Below are 25,786 nucleotides of genomic sequence, written 5' to 3'. Positions count from 1 at the left end.
CACATGTATGCTTTTTATTTCAATTCATTTATCTTTTAAGAACCAATACGAATTGGGGATGTTTTCAAAATGGGTACAATGATAAAAAACTGACCATTTTCATTCTTCTCCACCTTGTCTTTCAGATTGAATCTTAGGCTCCATGTGTGTTAAATATGCATATTTAGGGAAATCCTATTGTAGCCCCATTAAGGAGAATGAATGAAAGCAGGAGAAGTACCTGTTCTAGGAGTTGTTTCGTATGTTCCTGTTAAACTGCCTGGAAGATGGTCTGAAGTGTATGTGTGTGCGAATGTAGGATGCTCAGCTAGGTTTGGGGGGCTTATCTGAGGTGGACTGATTATTGCACTCCAACAAGATAAAAAAAAGAAAAAGAAAAGACATGGCTCTCAAAGGATAAAAAAAAACAAAAAAACTATTGGATAACAAAGTGTCCTTGCCCTTGCCAAACTCATAACTGCCACACATATCATATCTTGTGAATAAATATTGCAGACATATTCAAACTGAGTGAACCCCTAAACTGAAAGTGACTTTAAGCAAGTGAAGGGTAAAAGGAAAACATTACTGCATTTTTCAGGTGAACCTTTTGAGTTTTTGTGCAAAAAAAAAAACAAAAAAACACCCCAATACCAAAATGGACAGTCACAATATGTTTCAAAGTTTCAAAATGTTTTTAAAAAAGGTACAATATTCTGGCTTAATTATATTATCAATAATTAGCGGAAATAAAAATCTGAATATCATTTAACATGTCATCTTTTCATCACCTTTGTTTGTGTAAAAATAAAAATTCACAAAAAATGGAAAATGTTATCCCATGATTACGACTGAAACAAAAAAACAAAAAGAAAAGAAACCGGATGGACTCGAGTTGAAAAAAATTCTGGCCCGTGGTTGAACAGTATAACCGGGAAGCGGGCCTATCTGTGTGCTTTGACCTTCCATTCATTGGTTCGGCTGGTGGATCCCCAGATCTGGATTCATTCATTCGATCACTCGCTAGCTCTCTGATCAATTAACCAAGACTCAGTGTTAACAATTCATTACAATAATTACTGATAGCACTCTCTTCATTTTTTCTTTAAATCTCCCCTTGTTGGAAGATTCCCCACTAGATGCGCATAAGAAAGATGCACTGACAGGCAGCCTACTGCACACAGCAGTTGTGGCTGTTGGTATCCTTGAACCTCAGACGCATTTTGGGTCTGTATTTCTCGAGGTAGAGAAGCTGTTTGGAGTTGAAGGCTCCACGTCTCTTCCTATGAAGAGCAGAGAGAAAAAAAGGAGGGCAGAAGATCAAAATAAGGATATACACAAAACAGCACACCATAGCAACACTAAGGTCATTACTTTAGTGATATACACTATACTGTGACCTTTTGCACATTCCTGCACCAAACTGTTCAGCTTTTCATTAAAAAAACAAAACAAAAAAACATACATTGAACATATTTCTTATAACATTTTTTTCATATTTTTATTGTATTTATGATTCTTGACTGTTTGTAGTGCTTCCTTTTATCTTGTATTTTTTCTACTGTTTATTGTTATTCACCAAACAGTAAGGCTTATTCCTTGTATGTGAAATCCTACTTGGCAATAACTCTGTTTCTAATTCTGATCAAAGAAATTGTTTTTAAGTTTTTGGCAAATACTCTTTCACTCTATTCAGTTTCTGGCAGAGAGTTAGAGGAGAAGATTAATACCACTCTTATATCCATCTATTAAACATAAGGCTACAGTAGGCAGCCTGTTATCTTAGCTTAAAACAAAGACTGGAAACGGGCAGAAACAGCTAGCCTGGCTCTCTCCAAAGTCAAAAGAAATCCACCTGCCAGCACATCTAAAGCTCATCAAACATAATATAAATATATTATTTGTTTAATATGTACAAATACCAAGGTAAATACATCAAATTTGCAATTTTACCAGGGTTTAGTGTCATATTTCTTGGCTGGGAGTAGTAACTTCCTGGGGTCTCAGCCAGTCAGGAGGTTAAACTATTCCTTAATACCATACACCTTTGATTTTAGTTGTAGTACCAGACTCTAGAATCACCAGTTCCTAGTATTTTGCAGACGATAGACAAATGCCAAAATCCATAGGCTGTCGATGTTAACTAAACCAATGCATACCTAATTTACCTCATTGACAACCTTCAATTACAGTTTAAATCTTAAATTAGTTGGGCTAATAACCTTAAGGGGCTGTTGATTCCACATGCACCCTGTTTCTATTCCCACAAATTGCACAATTTACAGATTTAAGACTAAAACTTTATTAAAACCTTAAAAGTACAGAAGTAGGGAGGGTACTTACTGCCTTATGAACTGCACAGCATCCTCATACTTCATCCCACTTTCAATGAGGGCTAAGGCCACCAAGACTGGAGCTCTGAGAGGTATAGAAATCCAATGGACCAGTTCAAGGAGACAGTGAGAGAATCAAAGAAGGAGGGAAAAAGAACAGAAGATTAAATGCCAAGGTTCACATGGTTCCATAGTAATATGGTGGAGGAGTAGGGAGGGGGTTTAAACCTGGGAAACAGGCCTGGGAAATCAACAGGGGTGCACAAGTTCACTGTTGCCCTGCTGGGGCATGGTGCTCACACCCTGACACACACACACACACACACACACACACACACACACACACACACACACACACACACACAAGCTTCCCGTTTCTCACCAGATGAGAAAAAAAATATATATATATAAAAAAAACTTTCTAGACCACTTGGCAGATCAAACCTCAGTGCTGACAAAGCATTTCCTTCAGTGGTTTTTCTCTCACAAAAAAATCACGAGGGATAGTATGAGAAAGGAGAGATTAAAAGTAAATACAGTGTGATAGTGTGAAACGAGGGCTGAGAATGAAAGAAAGGACAAAACAACAAGGCACATTGCTGCAGCCTCCCACACTAAGGGCCTTAAGAGAATGTTGGCTGGTGTAAAGAAGATGAGACCGTAAGGGCTATGGGAAAACCCAGATGACTGCAGTAAACACAGGTCAAGGAAGAAGAAGAGATGAATTCAGAAAATGCCATCCTGACCAATACTGGTAATTATACAACCTCTGGAATGCCACAGACATGCAAAATGCTGGAAGCCATTGAGAACTGATTGACTTATTGTGCGTTTATGGTCAGGAAAGACATTTTCACACTAGTCCGCCCACATCATGTACTTCTGCCTTCTTTGTTTTCACACTTGTGTTGTTGTTCGGCATAACTTGTCTGCAATTCACGGTCACATTGGTCTGTGAATAGAATATCTGCACATCGCCTGCGCAACCTCATGACCAACAGGCAGATCACATGCAAATGTAATTTGCCTTTTTTTTGTGTAAGACTGGACTGTAGTCATTAATGATAGATAACCAGCTGAATGTCTATTTACAGAGCACTAACATGAGCAGGAAGAGAAACTGTCAAGATACTGTTTTAATGACCAGAGGATGGTTGATAGAAAGGCTGAATGATAGGAAGATTAGGAGAAAAACAGACTTATTTAGACACTTGTAACATTAACTAATTCATTCATTTTGTGGCCCTGCATGTGTGCTGACTCTTGCAGGTAGCCCAAAGTCCCTTTAATGCAGGGGAGATGAAATGTACCCAAACAGCAGCATCACACAACACTAAGAGGAAGAGGAAACACATTAGGTCAAAGGGATGGCATTACACCAGGGAACACCTTCTAGCTACTGCTGAGAAGCTTATAATTTGAGTTTCTGCCTTTCAAATGGTGTTTCAGACCTCAAAGTTAACATTAGTCAAATATAGCTACATAGTAAATAGTGATTGGTGTTTTGCTTGCTACACATTTTCAGCCATTCTCGTTTTAACGTCTACACTGGCCGGTAATGGCTAGTGCTGGTGCGACCCGCAGGACCGGATAATAAGCAGGAAATAAATGGATGGAAGAGTTTGGGATGAAACGTCCACACACCAGCTTTCCCTTACACCTGGCATATCTGCCACTAGGAGTTGTTGTATCCATGTGCTGCCTCTCAAGTTATTGTCACATCTCTAGACAAAACAATGTAGCTGGCCACTTACCGGCCAAGCCCTGCCACACAGTGCACAGCGATGCAGCAGCCAGGTTCCTCTCGAAACTTGGTGTTGAGCAGCTTGAGCCAGTCGTCCACAATCTGGGTGGGAGGAGGGGCACCATCATCGAAGGGCCAGTCCTAGAGAAGACAAAAGAAGAGAGTGTGTAGTTTGAAAAGGACAGACGTACAACAAAAAAAAGGCTGCCAAAAAAATGTGTGCGTGTCCAATCTTACCAGGACCTGAATCCCCTCTTTCTCTACCGGAGTCTTATCGTAAGTGGCATCACAAACTCTCACCAGTGTGTTCACGTCACACTTTTTCAGCTCCTGGCAGACACAGAGAGAGAGAGAGAGAGAGAGAGAGAGAGAGAGAGAGAGAGAGAGAATTTTAGAGGATTTGCAAACGAACGCGCACGGATACCAACATATCCAGATGTGGGCATACCTCGGTGAACTTGTTGAGTGTGGCATTGGTGGGGTTGTGGGTGATGACGAACCTCATGCACTCGTAGGCAATCTCGACTGCAGCGGGGCGGTTCATGTTGGCGAGACGGCTTAAAAAACAATTACAATACAATACTCTTACTAAACAAAATCGACTTTTGGCTCAGAAGTCAGCAAAGACTACTAGGAGATTTATGTATTCAGTACAGGGTAGAATAAATAAAAACATGTGATGGAGGATGGGTCAGGAGGACAACAGGTATTCAAATACGAGATGATGTACACAGAAAAGGGTAACAAAAAGGATAAACTAGTCCACAGTACGCCGGGATGTAAAAAATGAATTCATACAAAACCCAAAAAATTTAAAAGAATAGAAAAAAAAAAAAAAAAGAAAAGAAAAAAGATGGAGAGACTATCCAGGAGTCATCCAATCAGTTTACCCCATTCAGGAGAGCTGTTTGTGATTGGCTGTTCAAGAAGAAAGTGGAGGGCAAAGATTTGTCGTATTGGTTGGGACAGGGCAGGGCAGTCGGGCCAAGGACTACGCAGTATCCCAGGGGGCCTTTGGATGAGTCAGCAGTTCCTAGTGTGCTGGCAGTCAGGGGGGTTTCTGGGTAGCGTAGTCCCTTGGGGGGCGGCCGATTCACTTCTCCGCGGAGGTGAGGTGCTGTGCCTGGCAAAATTCTCCGCTCACACACGCCATATAGGTACGGCTCAAGTCGACACAGAAAGCCTGCCAAAGAGGAGAAAGACGAGAGTGAGGTTACATGACATCACACACACCTACGGTGAATAAGCTGTCTTTTTGCTCTTTATAAAAGAAGAAGCCTTTTTGCATATAAATGCAGGTTGTTCGGTAGTTTGAGTTAATGACAGCTGGTGAAGAGAGTGGTCTGCACTTCCTGTCAAACTTTAAAGCCCATTGTTAGCTTAAGCGTATAGTAGGGCTGTACCGAATGTTTTTATTTTTATTTTATTAATTTTTTAGTCTTTTGAGTCTGTCGTCCTATTTGATGACGCCTCTCTTGTGATTATGCTTAGAAAAATCCCAATGATATATTTTCCTCAAACAGTTCAGCTCTACCCAGACCTTTTACAACATAATCTTGATTTCCACAATCTCAACCTTTTATATTTCTTCTTTATTACTAACACTGTATCTGTATGATGCTTAAAGTTGTGGTCAGAATGGGAGAAGACAGTTGCATCTAAAACTTAAAAGGTTTCATTAGACCTCTGGAATTTAGCTTTCTGCATGTCATTTCAAGTCCAGAAAGTCATAAAAATGGTACCATCATGAACGTTTCTACCTTCCAGCATGCGTTACGTTCAGTGATGTGAACTGACTACACCTTTGGATTACATAACCCTGTCAAATCCCCACCTGCCACCAAAATGGAATCTAATAATATGCTCAGTATGACTCACACACACACACACGGGTGTCTTACAGAACAGGTAATGTCTGGTTTGCAACTAGCCAGGCAGCACTCAGTCAAACTGTGCCAAGTCCTTGACAGTCTAAACCCAGCTGCCACAAACTGGCTGGAACCGTCTCAGAGCAACATAGGAGGGAGAGAGGTAGGAAGGGAAAGGGGGAGGGGGGGTGGTGGAAAGGAGAGTAGGGAAAAGTGGATGACGAGTGCTGGCTATCACTACGCTGACTGCGTACGTACACACAAGTGGTGGGCGGGAAACTGAGAGAAAGGGCTTGGACTTCAGCACCGTGTCACAGGCAGTAGTCCCAAGGTGAGGATTGCAGGGTAGGTGGGCAAAGCTTCAAACAGCCCCAGCATTTCAGTCCCACGCTCCCTCTTTTCACCTCCTTGAGACTGACTTTTTCCTGACTCTCTCCATTCCTATTTCACTCAGTCACAATTTACTCAGAATATTAAACTCAACTGTAAGGACCATCGTCTCTCTTAACCCCAACTCAGTGGTTTCTAGTATTCTAGTGTTTTTAAAAGAGCCAGTTAGAGTCATCCATTTTGCAACCCAGAGCCACTCTTCAAAAACCACACCAACTCTCTTCTTTTTTTCGTCTTGCTCCCACCCCCTACCCCAGTGTCACTTATCCTCTCAGTTGACTGCCAACTGTCAAGAGGATGTTTCAACCCACTCTCCTCCATAAGTTTATTTCCTCCCTTCAGTCTTTTATACTTGGAAACAGCCACGAGGGCACTCAAAACAGCCTTGAGGGTTTTTTTTTGTTTTTTTTCTTGCGTGATGGCAGAGATCCTCCGTGACGCCTTTAATTACCGCCTCTGAGCAATGCTGAACACAATGTGGCAGTACTGCATGCAGATCACTGAAGCTTAAAAAAAGGCTAACCAGACTTGTTGGCTCCTAATCCTCCAGAAAGGAAAAGGGGCAGAGGAAATTTTCCAACCGGTTAATAAACTTGTGACAACACCGGTGTTACTGATTACATCAGACATTTTTTACGAGAAAAAGATATTCGTCGATGGCGCTCACAGAGCTCTTACTTTGATCTCCCGCCTGTCCGGTCGAGCCAGGCACAGATGCAGCGCGCTGTGCCTGCGAGGAGTTTAAAGTTTACAGATTGCCTCATTACCGTTATCAGTTTTCCTATTAAATATTGCTTTTCTTTTTATTTTTTTTTTGGGGGGGGGGGGCATTTTAGGCCTTTATTTGACAGGATAGCTAAAGACTTGAAAGGGGAGAGAGAGGGGGAATGACATGCAGCAAAGGGCCCCAGGTCGGAATCGAACCCGGCGCCGCTGCGTCAAGGACTGAGACTATGCACCTGGGGCACACGCTCCACCAGGTGAGCTACTCGGGTGTCCCTAAATATTGCTATTCGAAGAAACAATTTGCACACCAAACAGTTCTTCTGTGTAGGTGCATTGGTAAATATCACAAACTTGGAAAAAAGGAAAATCCTGCATTCTGCTCTTGCTATAGCATTTATAGAGGGACTGAAACATTAGTTTTCATCGATAAATGGTGATGCTATAGCCATAGCAGAGTGCAGGATTTTCCTTTTTCCCTATTAAACGCTGCCAAATAGGCGCTTTTGCTTTTCGCTACCACACCATATGCTCCGCCATCGTCTTGTCGGCAAACTCTCATTACTACGTGACTCCCGTTACTCTGTGCTGCTGCGTGGAGCAGACATTTTCAGTTTATAATTGTGGCGTCCGTCGTCCGACTTTGATAACACGTTTAGTATTTTAGTGGGCACTGGTACCCGGAAATAAACTCAAAATGGGGTTTATTTTTCTAGTAATGTATCCAGTGTATCCCCGACCTCTGTAACACCGGAAACGCCGACTACCGGGGCAAGCCTAGGGGCTTTTCACCTGTGAAACCTGACTGTGGAAAGCAAAGCAGATGGTAAAGAGAGACTGAAACATGGAGGAAACACTGAAGAACAAAAGAGCCAGCAGACGCACCAAGGACACCAAAATGACAGCCTATGCTAAAAGATGAAAACCAGCTGGTTTGTGGATGGATGCCCAGATGCTCACTAAGTGACTGCATACAGCATTTTAAATGCTGCCAATAATAGGGTTACCAAAAGCGAAAAGGCAGACCAAAAGACCATTTCAAAGTTCACACTGGTATATGAACTGAAGAACATTTGGGCTGCATGCAGTGTGAATGATCTAGGCTATCTGTGTTGGTTGCCATTCCCTCACCGTGTTTAACATGATTTAAGACCAACGTACTTCTCCCGCACTGATCTGATAGAGACAGTGGAAACAATACACATGCCAATATGCATATCTAGCTTACTGGTCAACTCTTCATAAACTGTATATTACAGATTAAGGTACTGTAATTAAAAAATCTACTACACTAAACCCTAGGCCTTATGGCGCTTACCCACTGCTAGTACCAGCTCTACTCGGCCCCGTCCTCCTTTTTCCATTGCAGATTTTGTACCGCCTCATGCATGAGACGACCGCGGCTGGTCGTCATAGCGACGCCGCAGGAAACTGCCGTGACCTAACGACACACACACACACACACACACACACACACACACACTTTTTGATTCTCGGCATGCAGCCAGAAGACAATTTAGTTTCAAAAGAAGCTAAAGGCAGCAAAACAAAAAAAACACACCGCTGTCGCTAGCAATGATGACGCAGTGATTAGTAACCATTCTCTCCGACCAATCAGTAGTCTGCAGGTTTTCACGTCACCTTTTGGTATCGCCTCAGCTCGCTTGGAAACTCGATGGAGGGAATACTAAAAGAAGTACCTGTTGGCAGGTACCAGGGACTTTTTTTTCATAATGGAAAACCAAAAAAAAGGCGAGTAGAGTCGAAGCGAGTCGAGCAGGTACCATGTAAAGAAAAAATGCCATTAGTCTTTGGTGAGCTTGTCAATAGAGAAGTGGGTAAACTGTGATAACATTAGGCCTGCGCTGCTGGGAACACATGCAAATCATATCTGAAATTTGCAAACTGCTTCTGCAGTTCCACACCGCACAGATGCAGGAAGAACAAAACAAACACACATACACGGACACCCAATCAGTAAGTGAAGCCAAAACATGTTTAACCACACAGGAAACAAGAAGTAGTGCATTAAAAAAAAAAGCACTGAAACTGTGCAGCCTCAAGATGAATGGGTGATATGCCATTACTTGTTTTGAATTAACAATTTTCATTAAAGATTAATCTGCCAATTATTTTATTGATTAATCAGCTGGTCATAAATGTCTAAAAATAGTGAAAATGCTACAAAGTTACCATTTTTACCAACAGTCCATAACTGGGAGATAGTTTACTATAACTCAGAAATCCAGCAAATATTCACATTTGAGAAGCTGGAACCAAAAAACGTTTGGCATTTTTGCTTTAAAAAAAAAAAAATACATAAAAAGGTTACCCAAACTGTCATTTTCAATGGTCATTTAAGAGCTACAGTCATTGTATTGATCATCTTAGTAGCTGCACAAAGCAGCATCTCACCAACAGTGACGTTGGAACCATTTTCTGCTAGGGGGTGCTGTAAATGTGTGCCTATGGGGTTGGGGGTCCGGGGGCATGCCCCTCTGGAGACATATTTGACTGTAAAAGGCCAAATTTGGTGGCCTCTGGCACATTCTGATGTCACATCCATCATATACACTGATCTTAATTATTGCATTTTTTTATAGTTTGATTGTAAATGTGGTAAATTATTGTAAAGGAGAGTTAGGCTGCTTGTGTGTCCACACAGTCTGTAAATAACTTCATATTTAAAACCACGCCTTTTCCGATCAGAACTTTTGTAGGCTAATTAAGAATCATTAGACCTTATTTAGCCCATTATTTGTTTATTTGATTGATTCAATGCAAGTTTTATCAAGACATGTCACAATGTTAATGTATCGTTTTACTAGAAACATTAATGCACTCACATAATACTGCAGGGAGTTCTATGACATGTTTTATTTTTAAAACTAGGAGTGTTTTAAACTGTAAATTACAGTGAAGCTGCTATTTGCCTTATATGACAGTTCTGTCACTTTGTCGACATTGTGTGTTTGCAATGTGTCTTAGAGATGGTTCTGCTGTAAAAAGATGTAAATAAAAGGCTCATTCATTAATTATTTCAACCTACAAACACCCTGTGACATATAGGCCTATGGAACATGCAGTGCTTTCAGAGGACTTTTTAATGCATACCGCGCAATTGCCAAGTTGTTGCCACCGGTGTGTTCCGCTGTTTGCCGAAATAGCCCGTCTAATGAGGATGTTCTGTCATCATGATGAGCGTTTTGTCATCAATTATTTTGATTGATTTATTAAAAAAAAATTAAGTTTGGTGCTGTCAGCAGCAGCCCCTGCACCCCCTACTTCTATGCACCCAGAAATCTCCTCCAGTGACTAAGGAGGAGAACAGAAGAAGTGTGAGAGAGAGTATGATGGGAAGTGTGAGAAAGCAGTGAATAGCAGTACTAGCTGATAAGGACCACGGTATCTCAGAACAGAAAATGCCACGCAAACCTAAACAGGTGATAAAGTCGCAAAAGAATGAGAATTGGGGCATGGGTATCCTGCAACTGCTAACTCATCTTTTAGGATGATTCATCAGTCTGTCTGGCAAAGTATAAAGCCATGTCAGGTTTAATAGCAAACTGAATAGCAGCATTATATGAATAGCAAATTATATGACTTAATTTTAATACGGGTCGACCATGACATATTACTAGACCGATTGGAAAACTGGGCTGGCATTTCTGGCTCAGTACTAAAGAGGTTAGAGTCTTATTTAAAGAATAGGGACTACTTTGTGTCTATAGGGAATTATACATCTGAGCATACAAATATGACGTACGGAGTTCCCCCATGGCTCCGTTATGGGGCCTCTCCTGTTTAACATCTACATGCTTCCACTGGCTCAAATTATGGAAACAAATAAAATAAGTTACCATAGTTATGCGGATGACACACAAATTTATATAACCTTATCGCCAGGGGACTATAGTCCAACACAACAACTGACTAAGTGCATTGAACAAATTAACGACTGGATGTGCCAGAACTTTCTTAAATTAAATGAAGAAAAAACTGAGGTGGTTGTTTTTGGAGCAAAAGAGGAACGATTAAAAGTCAGCACTCAGCTTCAAACAATAATGTTAAAAACAACAGACAAAGCCAGAAATCTTGGTGTAGTCATAGACTATGTAGTCTATGTAGCCATGTAGTCATGGACTCAGACCTGAATTTTTAACAGCCACATTAAGACAATTACAAAGTCAGCCTATTACCACCTTAAAAATATATCAAGGGTTAAAGGACTTATGTCTCAGCAGGATTTGGAAAAACTTGTCCATGCTTTTATTTTCAGTAGACTTGACTACTGTAACGGGTGTCTTTACAGGTCTCCCTAAAAAAAATCAATCAGACAGCTGCAGCTGATTCAGAACGCTGCTGCTCGAGTCCTCACTAAGACCAAGAAAGTGGATCACATCACTCCAGTTCTGAAGTCTCTACACTGGCTTCCAGTGCCTCAAAGAATTGATTTCAAAAATACTTTTGCTGGTTTATAAATCACTAAACGGTTTAGGGCCAAAATACATTTCTGATCTGCTACTACACTACGAACCACCCAGACCTCTCAGGTTGTCTGGGACAGGTCTGCTTTCTGTCCCCAGAGTCAGAACTAAACAGGGGGAAGCAGCGTTTAGTTTTTATGCTCCACATATCTGGAACAAACTCCCAGAAAACTGCAGGTCTGCCACAACTCTGTTCTTTTAAATCAAGGCTGAAGACCTTTCTTTTTGATGTTGCCTTTCTTTAAATAACTGTTCTTATACTGAAGTTGCATTGTTGACACTGTATGACAATCTATATAAGCATATAAAAAGAAATTCCTACTTTATCTGCTTTTATATATTTAACTGTTTTAACTGCTCTTCAATGTTTAATTTCTTATGCTGCACTGTAACTTTTATTCTCGTATTTTATCGGTTTTAAATTTTTTAATCCGTTTTCATGTAAAGCACTTTGAATTGCCCTGTTGCTGAAATGTACTATACAAATAAAGCTGCCTTGCCTTAATATTTTCCATTGACAAAGCTCATAATATCAGCAATAGATTACACCTTCCACAGGCACTGTTATCGCAGCTAAAGTGCAGGGAGACAACTGTTACAGTGGGAGTCCTAATTGAAAGCCTTGTAAAGGATTTTAGTGCCTGGGAATTGTAGAGCCAAGGTCGTGGGCAGCTCTTGCTGACACCCGATAGCTGTCAGGTGGCCAATCCTCATCATTCGCACACCACACATATACTACGTACACCATGTACAAAGTGTAAATAGTCACAAGCTGGCTGGGGCAATACATTTGCCACAAGGGCGAGGGGGTTGTTCTAAAATTAGAAAGAAAAACACACACAACAAATAAACCCAAAATGTCTGGACACGAAATATACGGACCGGAAGGGCACGGTGACAAACAGACTTTTACACAAAATGTGGAATGTCTGAGTCCATCTTCTTCCCCCCTTGTGAAAGATGTTAGTATTACACGCAACCCTGTCTGGTGGTCTGAGGTTGTGCCTGAGTCTCGCTGGTATTTTGTCTGGAGCCAGACTGGATATGACCACACTGTACTGCTTTGAAGCAGCTGGAGGGCTACTTTGCTGTGTGGGGTGGGAGTGGAGTAAAAAAGCAGGGGGAGGGCCTGTCATCCATGGCAGGATGGACAGTGAGGGGAGAAGGGAAAAAGGCCTGCTCTCCTTGGGGTGAGAGCAGCACGGACGGCACAAGAAAGATAAGGCACTGACACTCTTGCCCTACATATCCACCTGCTTGCTACACTCTTTAGTGTTAACACAAATACACAGACGCATGAAAACAAGGTGACAGAAATATTGCATTCTCCTTTTAACTGTCCAATATAGCTAGCCCTGAGGAGAAGAGGAGAGAAACCATTCGACAATCGCAATCAAACTCACAGAAACCGTCAATCAGTGGGAATAGAAAGGGGGCCAAAAGTAACAGGGGCATGTCTTCATTCCTGTTGCCTCTGTGAAAGCCAAATAAAAGATAACAGATATGCTTGGAAATGTCAAGGAGGACAGGGACAAAGGAATAGTAACATGAAGAAAGCCGGTAAGATGTGAAGAACATTAACCAAGATGACATAGCAATGGAAAAGCCAAATTAAATTTAAAATTAAGTGAGGAAGAAAGCAACAACAACAAATAGGGCTGCTCGATTATGGAAAAAAATATAATCCCGATTATTCAATATTAAAATCACCATAATTTAACACGATCACTCGTTGACTTCTGGAAAGATGTTGTAATTATTGAACTTAAAAAAAGCAGTGGAAAAAGTTAAATAAATCAACAGTTTAAAAAAAAAAAAAAAAAAAAAAAATGAAATTTGCCTTAAAACTTTTCCGATTTAAACTTTATTTTTTCATTCAGAACACAAGATACGCTTAACACGAGATAATTGTTTTTCTCGATTATTCTGTTTGTGTGATCATTGGAAACCGAAATCATAATCACGATTAAATTTCGATTAATTGCACAGCCCTAACAACAAAAAAGTAAAGCCAGACAAGCAAGTCAAGAGCTTGGCAGTGACTATGTACGGCTGAAAGAAAACAGAGGATCACACCTTCCAAAAAGGTCCAGCTGGTTCCTTGCAGTGACGTCAATGCTGTTAGGCTGGGTGGGCGGCTCTCACCTCATATTGGAGCTGTTCTCAACCTAACAGTGTGCTCACACCAACAAGAGATTAAGAAACCACTTTCCGTTCATTTCAAATGAGTGCTGGGACCAACTTTACACAAACGGCTCTACTGACAGATACAGTATGCCTGCTTTTAGGGCTTGTTTCACACTTTGTGTGAAAGTTGGGTGTCAAACTTGGGTTTGGGCCAGACAAGCAGTCTCAGGACAACCGCTGCACACACTGAAAACTAATTAACATGATTGGTTGAAAGTTTCATACTACAATCATCTGTCCTACAGTACAGCATCAACAATTAGAAAAAAAACTCTCTCAGTATGATCACTGCCATTCATTTACTTTCAGTTTGATACCAGCACAAACGTCTTAAAATTAGCCTAGAGCACACACACACACACACACACACACACACACACTTAAACTCAAGTATTTGGGTTTGAGAAGTCTAAAAATGCTCATTTGTCAAAGCCCTTAGTTGATCACCACTTAAGAAATTAACTTCATGCTCCATAAAAGCAAAAAGAATGCCACAGACTTTCGGAACACAGTCCAAGACTGAAGGGGCCTGTCAATATTGGGTATGGTGACAGGTCACCACACCATTCAGCAAACAGTACGCACAAACAAAGTAGTGCGTGGAACTCCCCCCCTCGTCATCAGTCATGCTAGAAAACACACAAAGACAAACAGATGTGCTAGCAAGAAAGCAAACACACACATGCAACTACAATAAGCTACACTAGTTACGCTTCTAATCCTTTTTCTGAGCCTCACTAGTTTATCTTGTGTAACAAGAAAGACTACAATCTCCAGGCATGCCAGGACAAGATGACATTGACTTATATGCAAAACTCCAACAGGGATCATTAACTGTTGCTGTACCTCCCCATTAGGTGCAAACCCTTTGGTTGTGCAAACAGGAGCCTCGGGCTGAAAGTGAGACTTCCAACTCAGTAGATTATGTATGGCCTCATGCTTTGTTGACTGAATTCTGATAACCTCCCCGCCCGTGGATTTCTGAGAATGTGGTCATGGAGCATGGAAGAACTGGTGCATGTCCTTTTAAAACCTTTCTGAGAACAGCACCTTTACTTCACATGCCATGAGGGTAGGGATAGGATGGGTGTGGCAAAGGTTGAATATAGCTGCGTGAGAAGTGTTGCCAGCTCTATCAGCACCATGACCAAACATCCGACTCCAGAATACTTTGAGACCATACATTAGGACTGGGCAATATGGCTAAAATCTTCTATCTCGATATAGGTATTCGATATTGAGATAACAATATAGCACCTTTTCTGGTAATTCAATAAATAAATAGCCCTATTTTGTATATTCCTGTGTGGATTAAATCTTTGACAAATGAAGGTGCGGAGTATTTTCTTATTTTATTAAGAACTTTAGTGCAAAATGAACATAACATGCAAGGAGCAAAACGTATGCCGCTGGTTTTTTGACATCCCGATAGAAACGATATAGAAAAAAAAAATATATATATATATATATATATATATATAATTTTTATATTGTTTAAGTTACATCACGTGCATGTGTCTTGGAAAGGCCACTGTTGACAAAGCTTCATTAATGAGACCTAATAAAAATAAATTGGTCAAATTTACCATGTCATGTAGAAAATGTCCCGTCTCTTCATAAATATTGGGTCAATCCTACCTTAAATGCCTAATGGAGCAGGCAGGCTTTTTCTATATGTTAGTGGGTCAATTGATAAATTCCAATTGCGCGGCAATGGTTATGTCAAAGAAGTTATGTTAGTGTTAAGGTGAGGGTTAGCTGCCTGTAAGGCGACATTGGAGGTTTAAAACACCATCGAGCCCACCGTGCACACAGCGTCTGTCTCCATAAAAGGAGAGAAGATGGCTGGCGAAATTCACAAGTTCACTAAAGGTTGGTATCTATCTTGTGAACACCTTTACACAATCACACATTCACAATCACCGACCCGACTCTTAGCAAACAAGCGATCGTGCCTGCTTTAGAAAGTTAACTAGTCGCAAGTTTGCAGTAAAATGCAGTTGGGTTGTCGAGGTCAAAACACTATATAGCAGCTGTGAATCAAATAAACGTATAATAAATAATGTTATGTCCTTTTTTACTCTTACACCCCCCCGCCACAAATTGCTTTTGAATCTATGGGAAACACTGGATTCTGACTGAAATCTGAGGCTAAAATGAACCGAACAATGAATACATTCCCCGAACTGTGACTAGCGGACCGAACGGTTTTGATTTTTTACTTAACCGTTCCATCCCTAACATCTATAGATGGATGAAATACAACACAGCAAAAAAATAAAAAATCAGTGATAATCAGTGAATGAGCAAAAATAATAGGCTACCTGCCCTTTGGAACCAGTCACCTAATCAGAGCATTATAATTGGGACATGAGTAACAAGTGGTCATGTCTGTGTTTACCTGTGTCAAGGCAGAACCATGCACAGACAGTCTGACTCCTGCTTGTGGTCGTCTCAGTTTTAAAATATAATAAGCCTGTGTTTTTCACAGAGTGATTACCACACACCTACTTTGGACAGTAGTATTTGAACATGGCCTCAAAAAGAAAACCACACTACAAGACGTCTCCTTGGTGTATCACGGCATAGTACTCTCAGTCCAAAATTCAAATGTGGTAATAGAGCCACAAATGTTCAACCGTGTGCTTAGGAAACAAAAACCTGTAAACAAAACGGTTTGGTGTCAGAGTATGACAAAGAACACCACAAAGATCTTGTATTGTTGACTAAATGAAAACCAAGATTACACTTGAACACTAAAATATATATAAAAACCTTAATTAAGAACATCCCTTTGCAAAAAAAAAGCCACTCTCCCATTATAGCCTGTATGTGGGTAGACTGATTAGGCCTAAGCCTAGAAATACAGTCATGTGAAAAAATTAGGACACCCATGCTAAAGTTGACTAAAAAGAGGAATAAAAAAAATCATCTTTAGGAAATTGATCTTAATGCCTTAATTAAAAAAAATCCAATCCAATCTTTAAGGACACCAATTTTCTTTGTGAATGAATAATGTATTGTAAATAAATAAATATTCTTCCTTAAAATACAGGGGGCATAAGTAAGTACACCCCTATGTTAAATTCCCATAGAGGCAGGCAGATGTTTATTTTTAAAGGCCAGTTATTTCATGGATCCAGGATACTATGATCCTGATAAAGTTCCCTTGGCCTTTGGAATTAAAATAGCCCCACATCATCACATACCCTTCACCATACCTAGAGATTGGCATGGGGTACTTTCCATAAAATCATCTCTCAATGCAAATCAAACCAGCTATTAGGCTAACTGAAATAAAACCATGCCAATCTCTAGGTATGGTGAAGGGTATGTGATGATGTGGGGCTATTTTAATTCCAAAGGCCAAGGGAACTTTATCAGGATGCACAGTATCCTGGATCCATGAAATAACTGGCCTTTAAAAATAAAAATCTGCCTGCCTCTATGGGAATTTAACATAGGGGTGTACTGACTTATGCCCCCTGTATTTTAAGGAAAAACATTTATTTATTTACAATACATTATTCATTCACAAAGAAAATTGGTGTCCTTAAAGATTGGATTTTTCCTCATTTTTTTAATTAAGGCATTAAGATCAATTTCCTAAAGATGATTTTTTTATTCCTCTTTTTAGTCAACTTTAGCATGGGTGTCCTAATTTGTTCACATGACTGTAGGTTGAGGGTATAGAATGACCCTCCATGAATGGAACTCTCCAACCCAAAAAGACGCATTAAAAATCCTCAAGGCTGCCTACAAGTAAGATTCCTCCAGCCACGACAGACCTCTTGAAGGGTTTTTAGATTCACCACAATGTCTCACCTACCCTTGCTCACAAGCTTTTCATCTGCTCAAAACAAAAGTGGAAGTCTGTAAAGAGGGCATGCAATAAAAGAGAGAAACATCAAAAGGTAACTGTACTGACTAATGTATTAGCACTGGAGTGCCTAGGGCTGGGCGATATGGAGAAAATCAAATATTGCGATATCTTTGACCAAATACCTCGATATCAATACCACAACGATATTGTAATGTTGATTACAATATGGTGCGTTCACAAAATATTTACACAATGAGATTTTTGATAAATAATCATCAGTAATGTGGATATAATGACTAAGTGGGTAAAGGCAAATAATAGAACAATTACAGTTACAGTCTGGTAAGTTCAGAAAATGACATAACTCATTATCGATCTGTACTAATGTCTCGTTGACTTCTGTCTGTATAGTTTAACCTGTACTAATATCTTGTTGCTTCCTGCTGCTCTGGTCTACAATCATCTGGCCAAAGGACTACAGTTGAAAATTAGCCGGCTGGCTAACACTGGCACATTTACAGAAATGTTGATTAATGTGTGTTGTCCTTTATAAATAAAGAATCAAAGAATCAAACTTTACTGTAATGCCGCCTTTAAAACCAGGAAAAGACAACACTTATGCCATATTACAATATAACGATATCCACAGTGGCGGATTTTGTCACGGGCGAACCGGACAGTCGCCCGGGGCAGCATTTTTTCATGTCACATGGTGGGCAGCACGAGAACTTACTACTAAAAATAATAATAATCTGCGCCGCAAAGCGGTTTTCTGTTATCTACCATTTCACTGTGTGGGGAATTGGCAAACCGGCGCCCCTCTTGCAGCTGCAGGCGCTCTGCTTGCACCCCCTACTTTCACAATGAAATGGACTGGTCTATAACGGTGCGGGGCCCGGCGCAAAAGATAAACACACGGTGACAGGAGAACTCGGAAGTACACAGAGACGGAGCAAGACGAGTCTAAACCTTTCTTTTATGGCAATGGTCTAAACGCGAAAATCAAACAAAGTTACCCAAGCGGCTCAAATAAAAGAAAAAAGCGAAAAGACATGTTTTCGGCAGTAGCAGGACCTTCATCAGCTCCCGTGGCTGATGATAGTGGTGGTGGTGTCGGCGACAGTGTCAGTGGCATGCACAGTGAGGAGGAGACTCAGGAGGAGAGAGACGGAGATGAGGGAGTGAGGGTAGAACCTGCGGTAAGCACAACTCCCCTTAAAACACTTTGGCCCTTGATAAAACTGAGCCAAAAACTGAGTGGTGGACAAAACACTACAACAATAAAAGACGTAGGCATCCTTTACTGTATGATTACATTAGTAGCCTATATAAACGTTGCACATCATGCAAACTTTCTTAACGACAATTGTAGCTTTTATATATATATATATATATATATATATATATATATATATATATATATATATATATATATATATATATATATATATATATATATATATATATATATATATATATATACACACTGTCATATTTTGTACAGAATTGTGTTCATTGTGGAGATTTTTCACCTTAAAAAGTTTGTTTCCTGTTGTAATTGCAATAGTTAAATAACTGGATTCTCTTAAGTGTGTTTTTCAAATGCTCAAATGAAGGATTTGTGCAATTGAGAAATTTAATTTTCTCTTTCACTTATGTTGTTGGGGGGGCTCGCCTTGGGTGTAATTCTATGTAGAACTGCCCCTGGATATCCAAAATCTAAGACGATATCTAGTCTCATATCACGATATCGATATAATATCAATATATTGCCCAGCTCTAAGTGTGCCCACTGACAGGAATGAAATGCTTTACTGCGATGAAGGGCAAAATTGATGGTGTATTTTCCACGTTTATTAGTGCGCCAATTTAAATTTTAAGTAAGTATTTCGCTACAGGCAAAACAAAATGCTTTTAGGTTTACTGGTAGTTCATATGCTAGGTCGCTTCCCTAAGAATGACTCACGACTCTTCTGGTCTGTCTGAACCATTTGGAAACCATTTGGTCAAGCAAATATCGGTACAGACACCGCTCTGCAGAGAGCACAGGAACTAGACATAAGTCAAGACTTCCTTTGGCCAATTTACAGAATGTAATTGTAATATGTTACAGCGGATTGCATTTGGAAGTAACGGCTTTAATTTCATTCAGAGAAACAATTGCTGGTTAAAAATGATGAACCTGCATCTATTTAACAAAGTTTTTTTAGGTGTTGTACTGCCTAACACATGGACAGACAATAAAGCATATATCACATGGTTTACGTTGAGCTCCAGCACTGTTGGTATTATTTTGGTGACATTTGTGCAACCTGTTTGTTAGGTCTTAAAACATGCCATCTGTAGCCGGGTTGGCTCAGTGCTAGAGCGGGCGCACATATACTGAGCGGTTTATGCCTCGACGCAGAGGTCCAAGGTTCGAATCTGACCTGTGACAATTTCCTGCATGTCTTCTTCCCCCCCTTTCTCACCTAGCTATCCTGTCAAAAACTAAAGGCGGAAAAGCCCAAAAAAAATAATCTTGAAACATTTCTTTTTTTTAAACCATGCCATCTGCATATTATGCAAAGTCCTGTTCTGTGGTTTATCAGAACATCTGCAAGATAGAGGCTGTGAAACACTGCAATGATGTGCACTTCTTCTTGATTAGATCCACTTATCACTTACTGAATTCAGTATGCCATGTTGTTGTAAATGGGTGTGTACAGTGTATATATTATTTGCTGTGTTATTGGCTTTTAATGCTTGTGATGCTGTGCCAAGCATATATTTATTGGGTCCTTAGACCATTTGTGGTCCATGTTTCTGAACAAATTTAGAAAAACAAATTAAAAAAAAAAGTGTAACAAGATTAGAATGATTAAATAAAAAGAATTTGATTGCAGTTTTTTTTTTTTTTGCTCATCTAAATGTTGTTGACATTTTGGTAAATGGACATCCTCACTCTGTCCCCTATTCAGCACAACAGGTTACTTCTCTCTCTGCTCCCAGAGGACAGGAGCAAATCTTCCCGCAGAGTACTAGTTGTTCTGTCTTCTTGTGTCCGTGTAAACGGGGCTGGAGAGATGAGGTAAAAGAATATGTAACCCGCCTATTTCCGTGAACAGACAAACACTCCGTACTCGCACATGGCAAAGCCCACTTATCACACAGCTTTGCAGCCTCTGAGTGAGCACAGATAAACAGTGTGACGATCAAAGGCCTCCGATAGCGCTTAGGGGGGGGGGGGGGAGGGGGCAAGGACTGATCTGTCTCTGGAAAGGACTGAAAGAGACCAGGGCTCAGTACCTTAGAAATGGGAATGAAAAGAGGAAAACCTATCCAAACAAAGGCCTGTTCTGTCCTCGCTGTGGCCACACTTTTTACAAAATCAAAACACCTGCATGATAGACATTACTGACAATAAGGCTTAAAAAGACAGAGGAGGAAGAGGAAAAACGTTTGCACTGTGATATGGGGAAAGCCATCTATTTCATGCTATGCCTATAGAATTGATCTAGTATGAAACAATTTGTTTACATTCAGGATTACATTAAGTTACATTTAAAAATAAATAAACGTCATTGGGACATCCCTAGTTAGAGTCCAAATGATGAATGAAACATTAACCTGTTTGAGCCTCAGTCGTTTGAACATTTTCCTAATGTTTCAATGGATCACTAAATGACTGTGGAAACTCATCTGTTCAGAACAACTGTGGCTATGATGTCGCAATGAAGTTTAAGTTAAGTCAGCAGATGGGATGAAAGATACATCTGTAAAGTATCACTTTTCACCAGCATACAACTGCTTGAAATAACCACCTGTGCTTTTACCAATGTGTTTTAACTGTGCTACTAACATATTTGTCTATATTAATGTGTGTCACGATTATTGATTGTTTTTCAATACCGCTGCATATGGGTTGAGGGACTATATCCAGCCATCTCTGAGCTCCTTTGATAAGTCATAAACTCATGTCACAATTCTCAAAAATCGGTTCCAGGACGACAACTCCCAGCTTGAGCGCACTCGCTCCGAAGCTAATCGCTGTCACTCTCTCCCTCGCTCTACCACACACTCCAGTGCCCACGCGCACATAAATGCTGACGCTGCTATTTTCTGAAAAGAGATCGACGCACACACCAACGCACAAGTATAAACTTCAGGCCACTGCGAAAGCTCTGTGTGGAGCCTCCGCAGAACCAGAAAACACGCATCAGACATACGCCTTCATCACAGCAGTTAGCCATGCCTCTACCGGTTAGCCAACACATCAAGGAACAGATAGATAGTACTAAAACTGTGGAGCAAAAATCTGTACAGCTAAAGTGCTGATAAGTCAATCAGAATACAAGGTGTTCCTTCTATATCTCAGCTCACAGTTCCTTCCATTCTCACAAATAACTGGAATCCGCTTCCTGTTGAGCTAAACTAGTTTTATAGAAACAAAAGGTTTTTGTGTACGTCTGGATTGTGGTTCATCTAAATATTTGGATGTCAGAAATATATACCAGAGTCAATGTAGGACACAACTGCTATGACTGAAATCTTAGTAATTAGTAAGAAAGCAGTCATTTTCTAATCTAAAATAGAAATACGTTTCAGGAGGCCGACACTCAGCGACAGACAGACCCAGACAGGAGAACGTCCGCTCACATTTTTGCCAAGAGGTGTAGAGTCCCACTGTGACAACAATTCTTCTGACATTTGGAAACCAAGTTGGCCTTCTGACAGCAGCATCAGGGGATGCCTGTTGCCATATCAACGATTATCTCAGCAGTAGCAACAAGTGCTCCTGTTGGGAATTCTGGTGTCCCTTGTGAAGAGATCAGAGAAGAGCAATGGTGCTCTCTTTAAACATTCACAGAGCAAAGCTGAAGACGCAGTAGGGGGAGCAGCATAGGGTTAGAGTATAGAGCAGGTTCAGAGTATATGGGCAGCCATAGACTCTGATCTAGGAACTTTTTAACGATAAAATCCAACTTCCTTACTACATGCATCAAATATACCCTTTGATCTAAAAATCAGCTCCAAGAAGAAAACCCGTCTTTTTCAGATTATGGCCACAATGAATTAGTTTGACGTAATTTTGTTAGAGGCAGTCCCACATTTCATGCGTTTAATAAGCTGCTTAAGGAAATGAAGAAAAAGCCAAGTTCCAGTGAGAAGCAAAATAGTGCCCAGGGAATAGGAAACAAACAGCAAGCTTGTTTATGTGCAATATCCCAGCATTTTCTACACAATAGTTGCTTCAAAAATAGAACACTTTCTGGATCAGTAAAGGTGCGCAGCTACATATGCTTACAAACAACAGCGCTATTAACAATAACACTCACTATAGCATGTTTTGGCAAAGGACAGTCTGTTTCCCCTCAGCTAATAGCTCTGGCAGCTGTAGCTAGACAAGGTAGCTGTAAACAGAAAAACAAAGGAAGATCCTATCCCTACCTGTTGCTATAGTTTCAGTAGGAAGCCTTGCAGGAGCATCTAGAAGAGGTGTCAATCTGTCACTGCCAGTACTACAGATACGGTGCCTTCGCTTTATCCCAGCGCTGTGGCAACAACAGTAAACGAACGCTGTGCCGACCAGGGCAGGATTCATTAACCAACACACAGCACAAGAAAACACACACGGTGCCCATGGCTACTAATGCATAATTATATATGGATTTTCACTAAACGACTGGAAATGAGAAGAAACAAGTGCAGGCATCTAATCCTGGGCTGATTACAACATATAAGCGACTTTGAGTCCATGAAAATTATTTAAAAAAATAAATATTAATTAATAAACATTTTATTATTATTATATAATTGCTCTAGAGCCAGGGATCTTAGCAAGTAAAACCAAAGCTTGTGTTCCATCCTGACCACAGCCAGACACCCAGGGACATAACTAAACTTTAAATCCGTACTAGTCACTGTGGAAATGACCTCTTCAACCCTAATTTTCAACACTCACAGCCACCATGTGGCTAGATGGGCTGAATGCCAGCAGGCTACAGCATAGGTGTTCTTCTCCCCCAGTAACCTCCTTGGTAAGTTGGTGTCATGTAACTGTACACTGGGCTCACCTTTCTCGGTTACGGTAACCAAGGCTGAGAACTTCCCCACTTGTCACATTGCCTTTTTTATGCTGCCTGTAGACAGAGGAACCATCTTTCTGTTGGTGTAAAATGTCATGCAGACACACTTCAATCTTAACGTACACCAAAAGATTTGTAAGGAGAACAGGACAATGCAAAATGAAGAAATGTTTCCTCCAAATCTGACAATGCTGCAGCAAAATTAAGGCTAGGAATAGCCTTGCATTTTTATAGTTTACAAACGTGCACAAAAATAAGGTAATGGTAGTTTGACTTGAAGTGTGGTATCTCATGAATAAGGGATTTCCACTGTATATGCCTGCCTTTAACTACAGGCTGTGCTCAGTGGACCAAGGAGATATGCTATTTCTAGATTGGGCTGCGCATCATGTGTCAATTAACTATGACATGAAACAGGTCACCAGTATGAGTGACCCAATTTCACAATAAAATGTGAATAGAGTATTAACACGCACAGTGCTCAAGTCTGTCATTGTTGCTAGCATTATCCAACATTGTACAATTATGTGATTTGCATACAAATAGAGTTATAACAGGGATATATTGTTAATTCTACTAGGCTATACATTACCATGCCCTTAGTTTGTTTTGATAACTCATCTTCTATACTCTCTGCAGGGAATTTAGGTCACCTTGTAGTGACTCATAAGCAGGAATGTAATTAGCTTACCTGTTACACCAGTTACTCATTGACTCATCCACCCATGTTGGTAGCAGTGTCCAAAGAGTTTCACTTGTATTAGCCACCCACTAGAATTATTATTACTGAGAAGAGACTGAAACCATAGGAAGGTCATAAAATGAAAACTGAGAGGCATGGGAATGTGCGGCCTTTAGTGTCACAGCTGCTCAGTCAACTTCCTCCCCAAGTGCATTTCCGCATTTCACTTCATCCAACATGGCTAAATGGTTGGGCGCTTTCTGTTTTAAGAACCCAGACAAGGCTAAATTATAGACACCCATAACCCCAGTGCTAGCTATATTTTGCATGAAAGGCTGAAGAGTCAAACCGGCTAGTTGACAATAAAGACAGCAGTTTGACAAGACACAATACAGTAGGGAACCCAAGACACGACATTAACAGGAAGGAAACATTGGGTTGTCGACGATTTCGTTTTGTTATTAAAAAGTTAGCTTAGCATGTGGCTTTATATAAATGGTTCAACCATGCTTTGGGTCACGATTTGTCACAAAGGGCGGAAGGCAGTTAGCTCAGTCGCCATCTATACCTCTAGCCAAGCTTCTCACAAATACTGACGTCTGTCGAGTCCACCGCTAAACACCTAAAGAACCTGAAAATACTGGAAACCAATGATGCTGCTTTCGTGAACGCAAAGACAGCACTTAACCAACGCTTCGTTGACGTTAGGCTACATGTCCAAGTGAAAAGCTACGTTTACTGAAACGCAAAGAGCTCATTGTACAGCTAACGTTAAGCGTAACATTTAGGTTAGCCCTTATTTCATGAAATTGAAAACGACAATTCGTACAGTTTGGACAATAACATGGTCTTATACAACACCTAATATGCAGTACTTCAAAAACAAATAAAACACACTGCCCCACACTGACAGTGGCAGTAGCAACGTCAAAGGTTGTTATTATTATTCTAGAAATAGCCTTAGCAGCAAGCTAACGTAGCTACATTAGCTAGCAGCCTAGCTCAGCTCCGTCACTTTGCTTTTCCCAGCAACGTTTGGCAGTCCAGAGATAGACTCAAGACTCCCCATATTAGCTAATGGGAACGTTAACTCACTTGAGGGTGGATAACGCCGATTAGCAAAACAATGAGGGTTGATATTAATACATGTCAACACAATTTTGTTAAGTAGCCAATATTCTAGCCGCTTAAGCTTTGCTCTGCGAGCTGGCTACATACTGGTTCGTATCCTCATGCAACTTACTTGTGTTGTGCTAATCATCTAACGTTAACAATATGTAGCCCAACTTTTAATCAGGCTCTTGTGGATCTGTGTTGTTGCGATCGTGTACGATCATATCAGAGACAATTTCAATTGGGTCAGCTAAACTTAGTTATGTTATATGGTACTTACAAAGAGCAGGCTGAACATTGAAATCCCGTGACTACCCCGGAGAAAGTGGAGGGAGTGTGCCAGGTTGCCTTTTTGTTCCTCTTCAATGTGGCAGCTTGAATTCTCGTCG

At 40.5% G+C, this 25,786-nt stretch overlaps 1 protein-coding gene across 3 annotated transcripts; it reads right to left on the bottom strand.

The window, feature by feature from the left end:
• Positions 1 to 25,786, bottom strand: ptp4a2b (protein tyrosine phosphatase 4A2b). Of its 3 annotated transcripts, none has more exons than XM_078267297.1 (8): positions 25,678 to 25,783; positions 8,356 to 8,478; positions 4,947 to 5,239; positions 4,505 to 4,613; positions 4,294 to 4,386; positions 4,067 to 4,197; positions 2,323 to 2,397; positions 1 to 1,262 (listed from the first exon to the last, which is right to left on the bottom strand). In XM_078267297.1, exons 3-8 carry the CDS (start codon positions 4,949 to 4,951, stop codon positions 1,151 to 1,153), a joined length of 525 nt encoding a protein of 174 aa, XP_078123423.1. In that variant the 5' UTR covers positions 4,952 to 5,239; positions 8,356 to 8,478; positions 25,678 to 25,783; the 3' UTR covers positions 1 to 1,150. The 3 variants fall into 3 exon arrangements, with proteins under 3 accessions (XP_078123423.1, XP_078123424.1, XP_078123422.1); XM_078267298.1 differs by lacking the exon at positions 8,356 to 8,478 and adding an exon at positions 23,591 to 23,679 and having other exon boundaries at positions 25,678 to 25,776; XM_078267296.1 differs by lacking the exon at positions 8,356 to 8,478 and having other exon boundaries at positions 25,678 to 25,786.

Source organism: Sander vitreus, chromosome 14 (assembly GCF_031162955.1).
Source record: "Sander vitreus isolate 19-12246 chromosome 14, sanVit1, whole genome shotgun sequence".
Lineage (NCBI taxonomy): Eukaryota > Metazoa > Chordata > Actinopteri > Perciformes > Percidae > Sander > Sander vitreus.
Note: the sequence above shows the minus strand (reverse complement) of the source record. Positions and strands in the feature narration are given on the sequence as shown.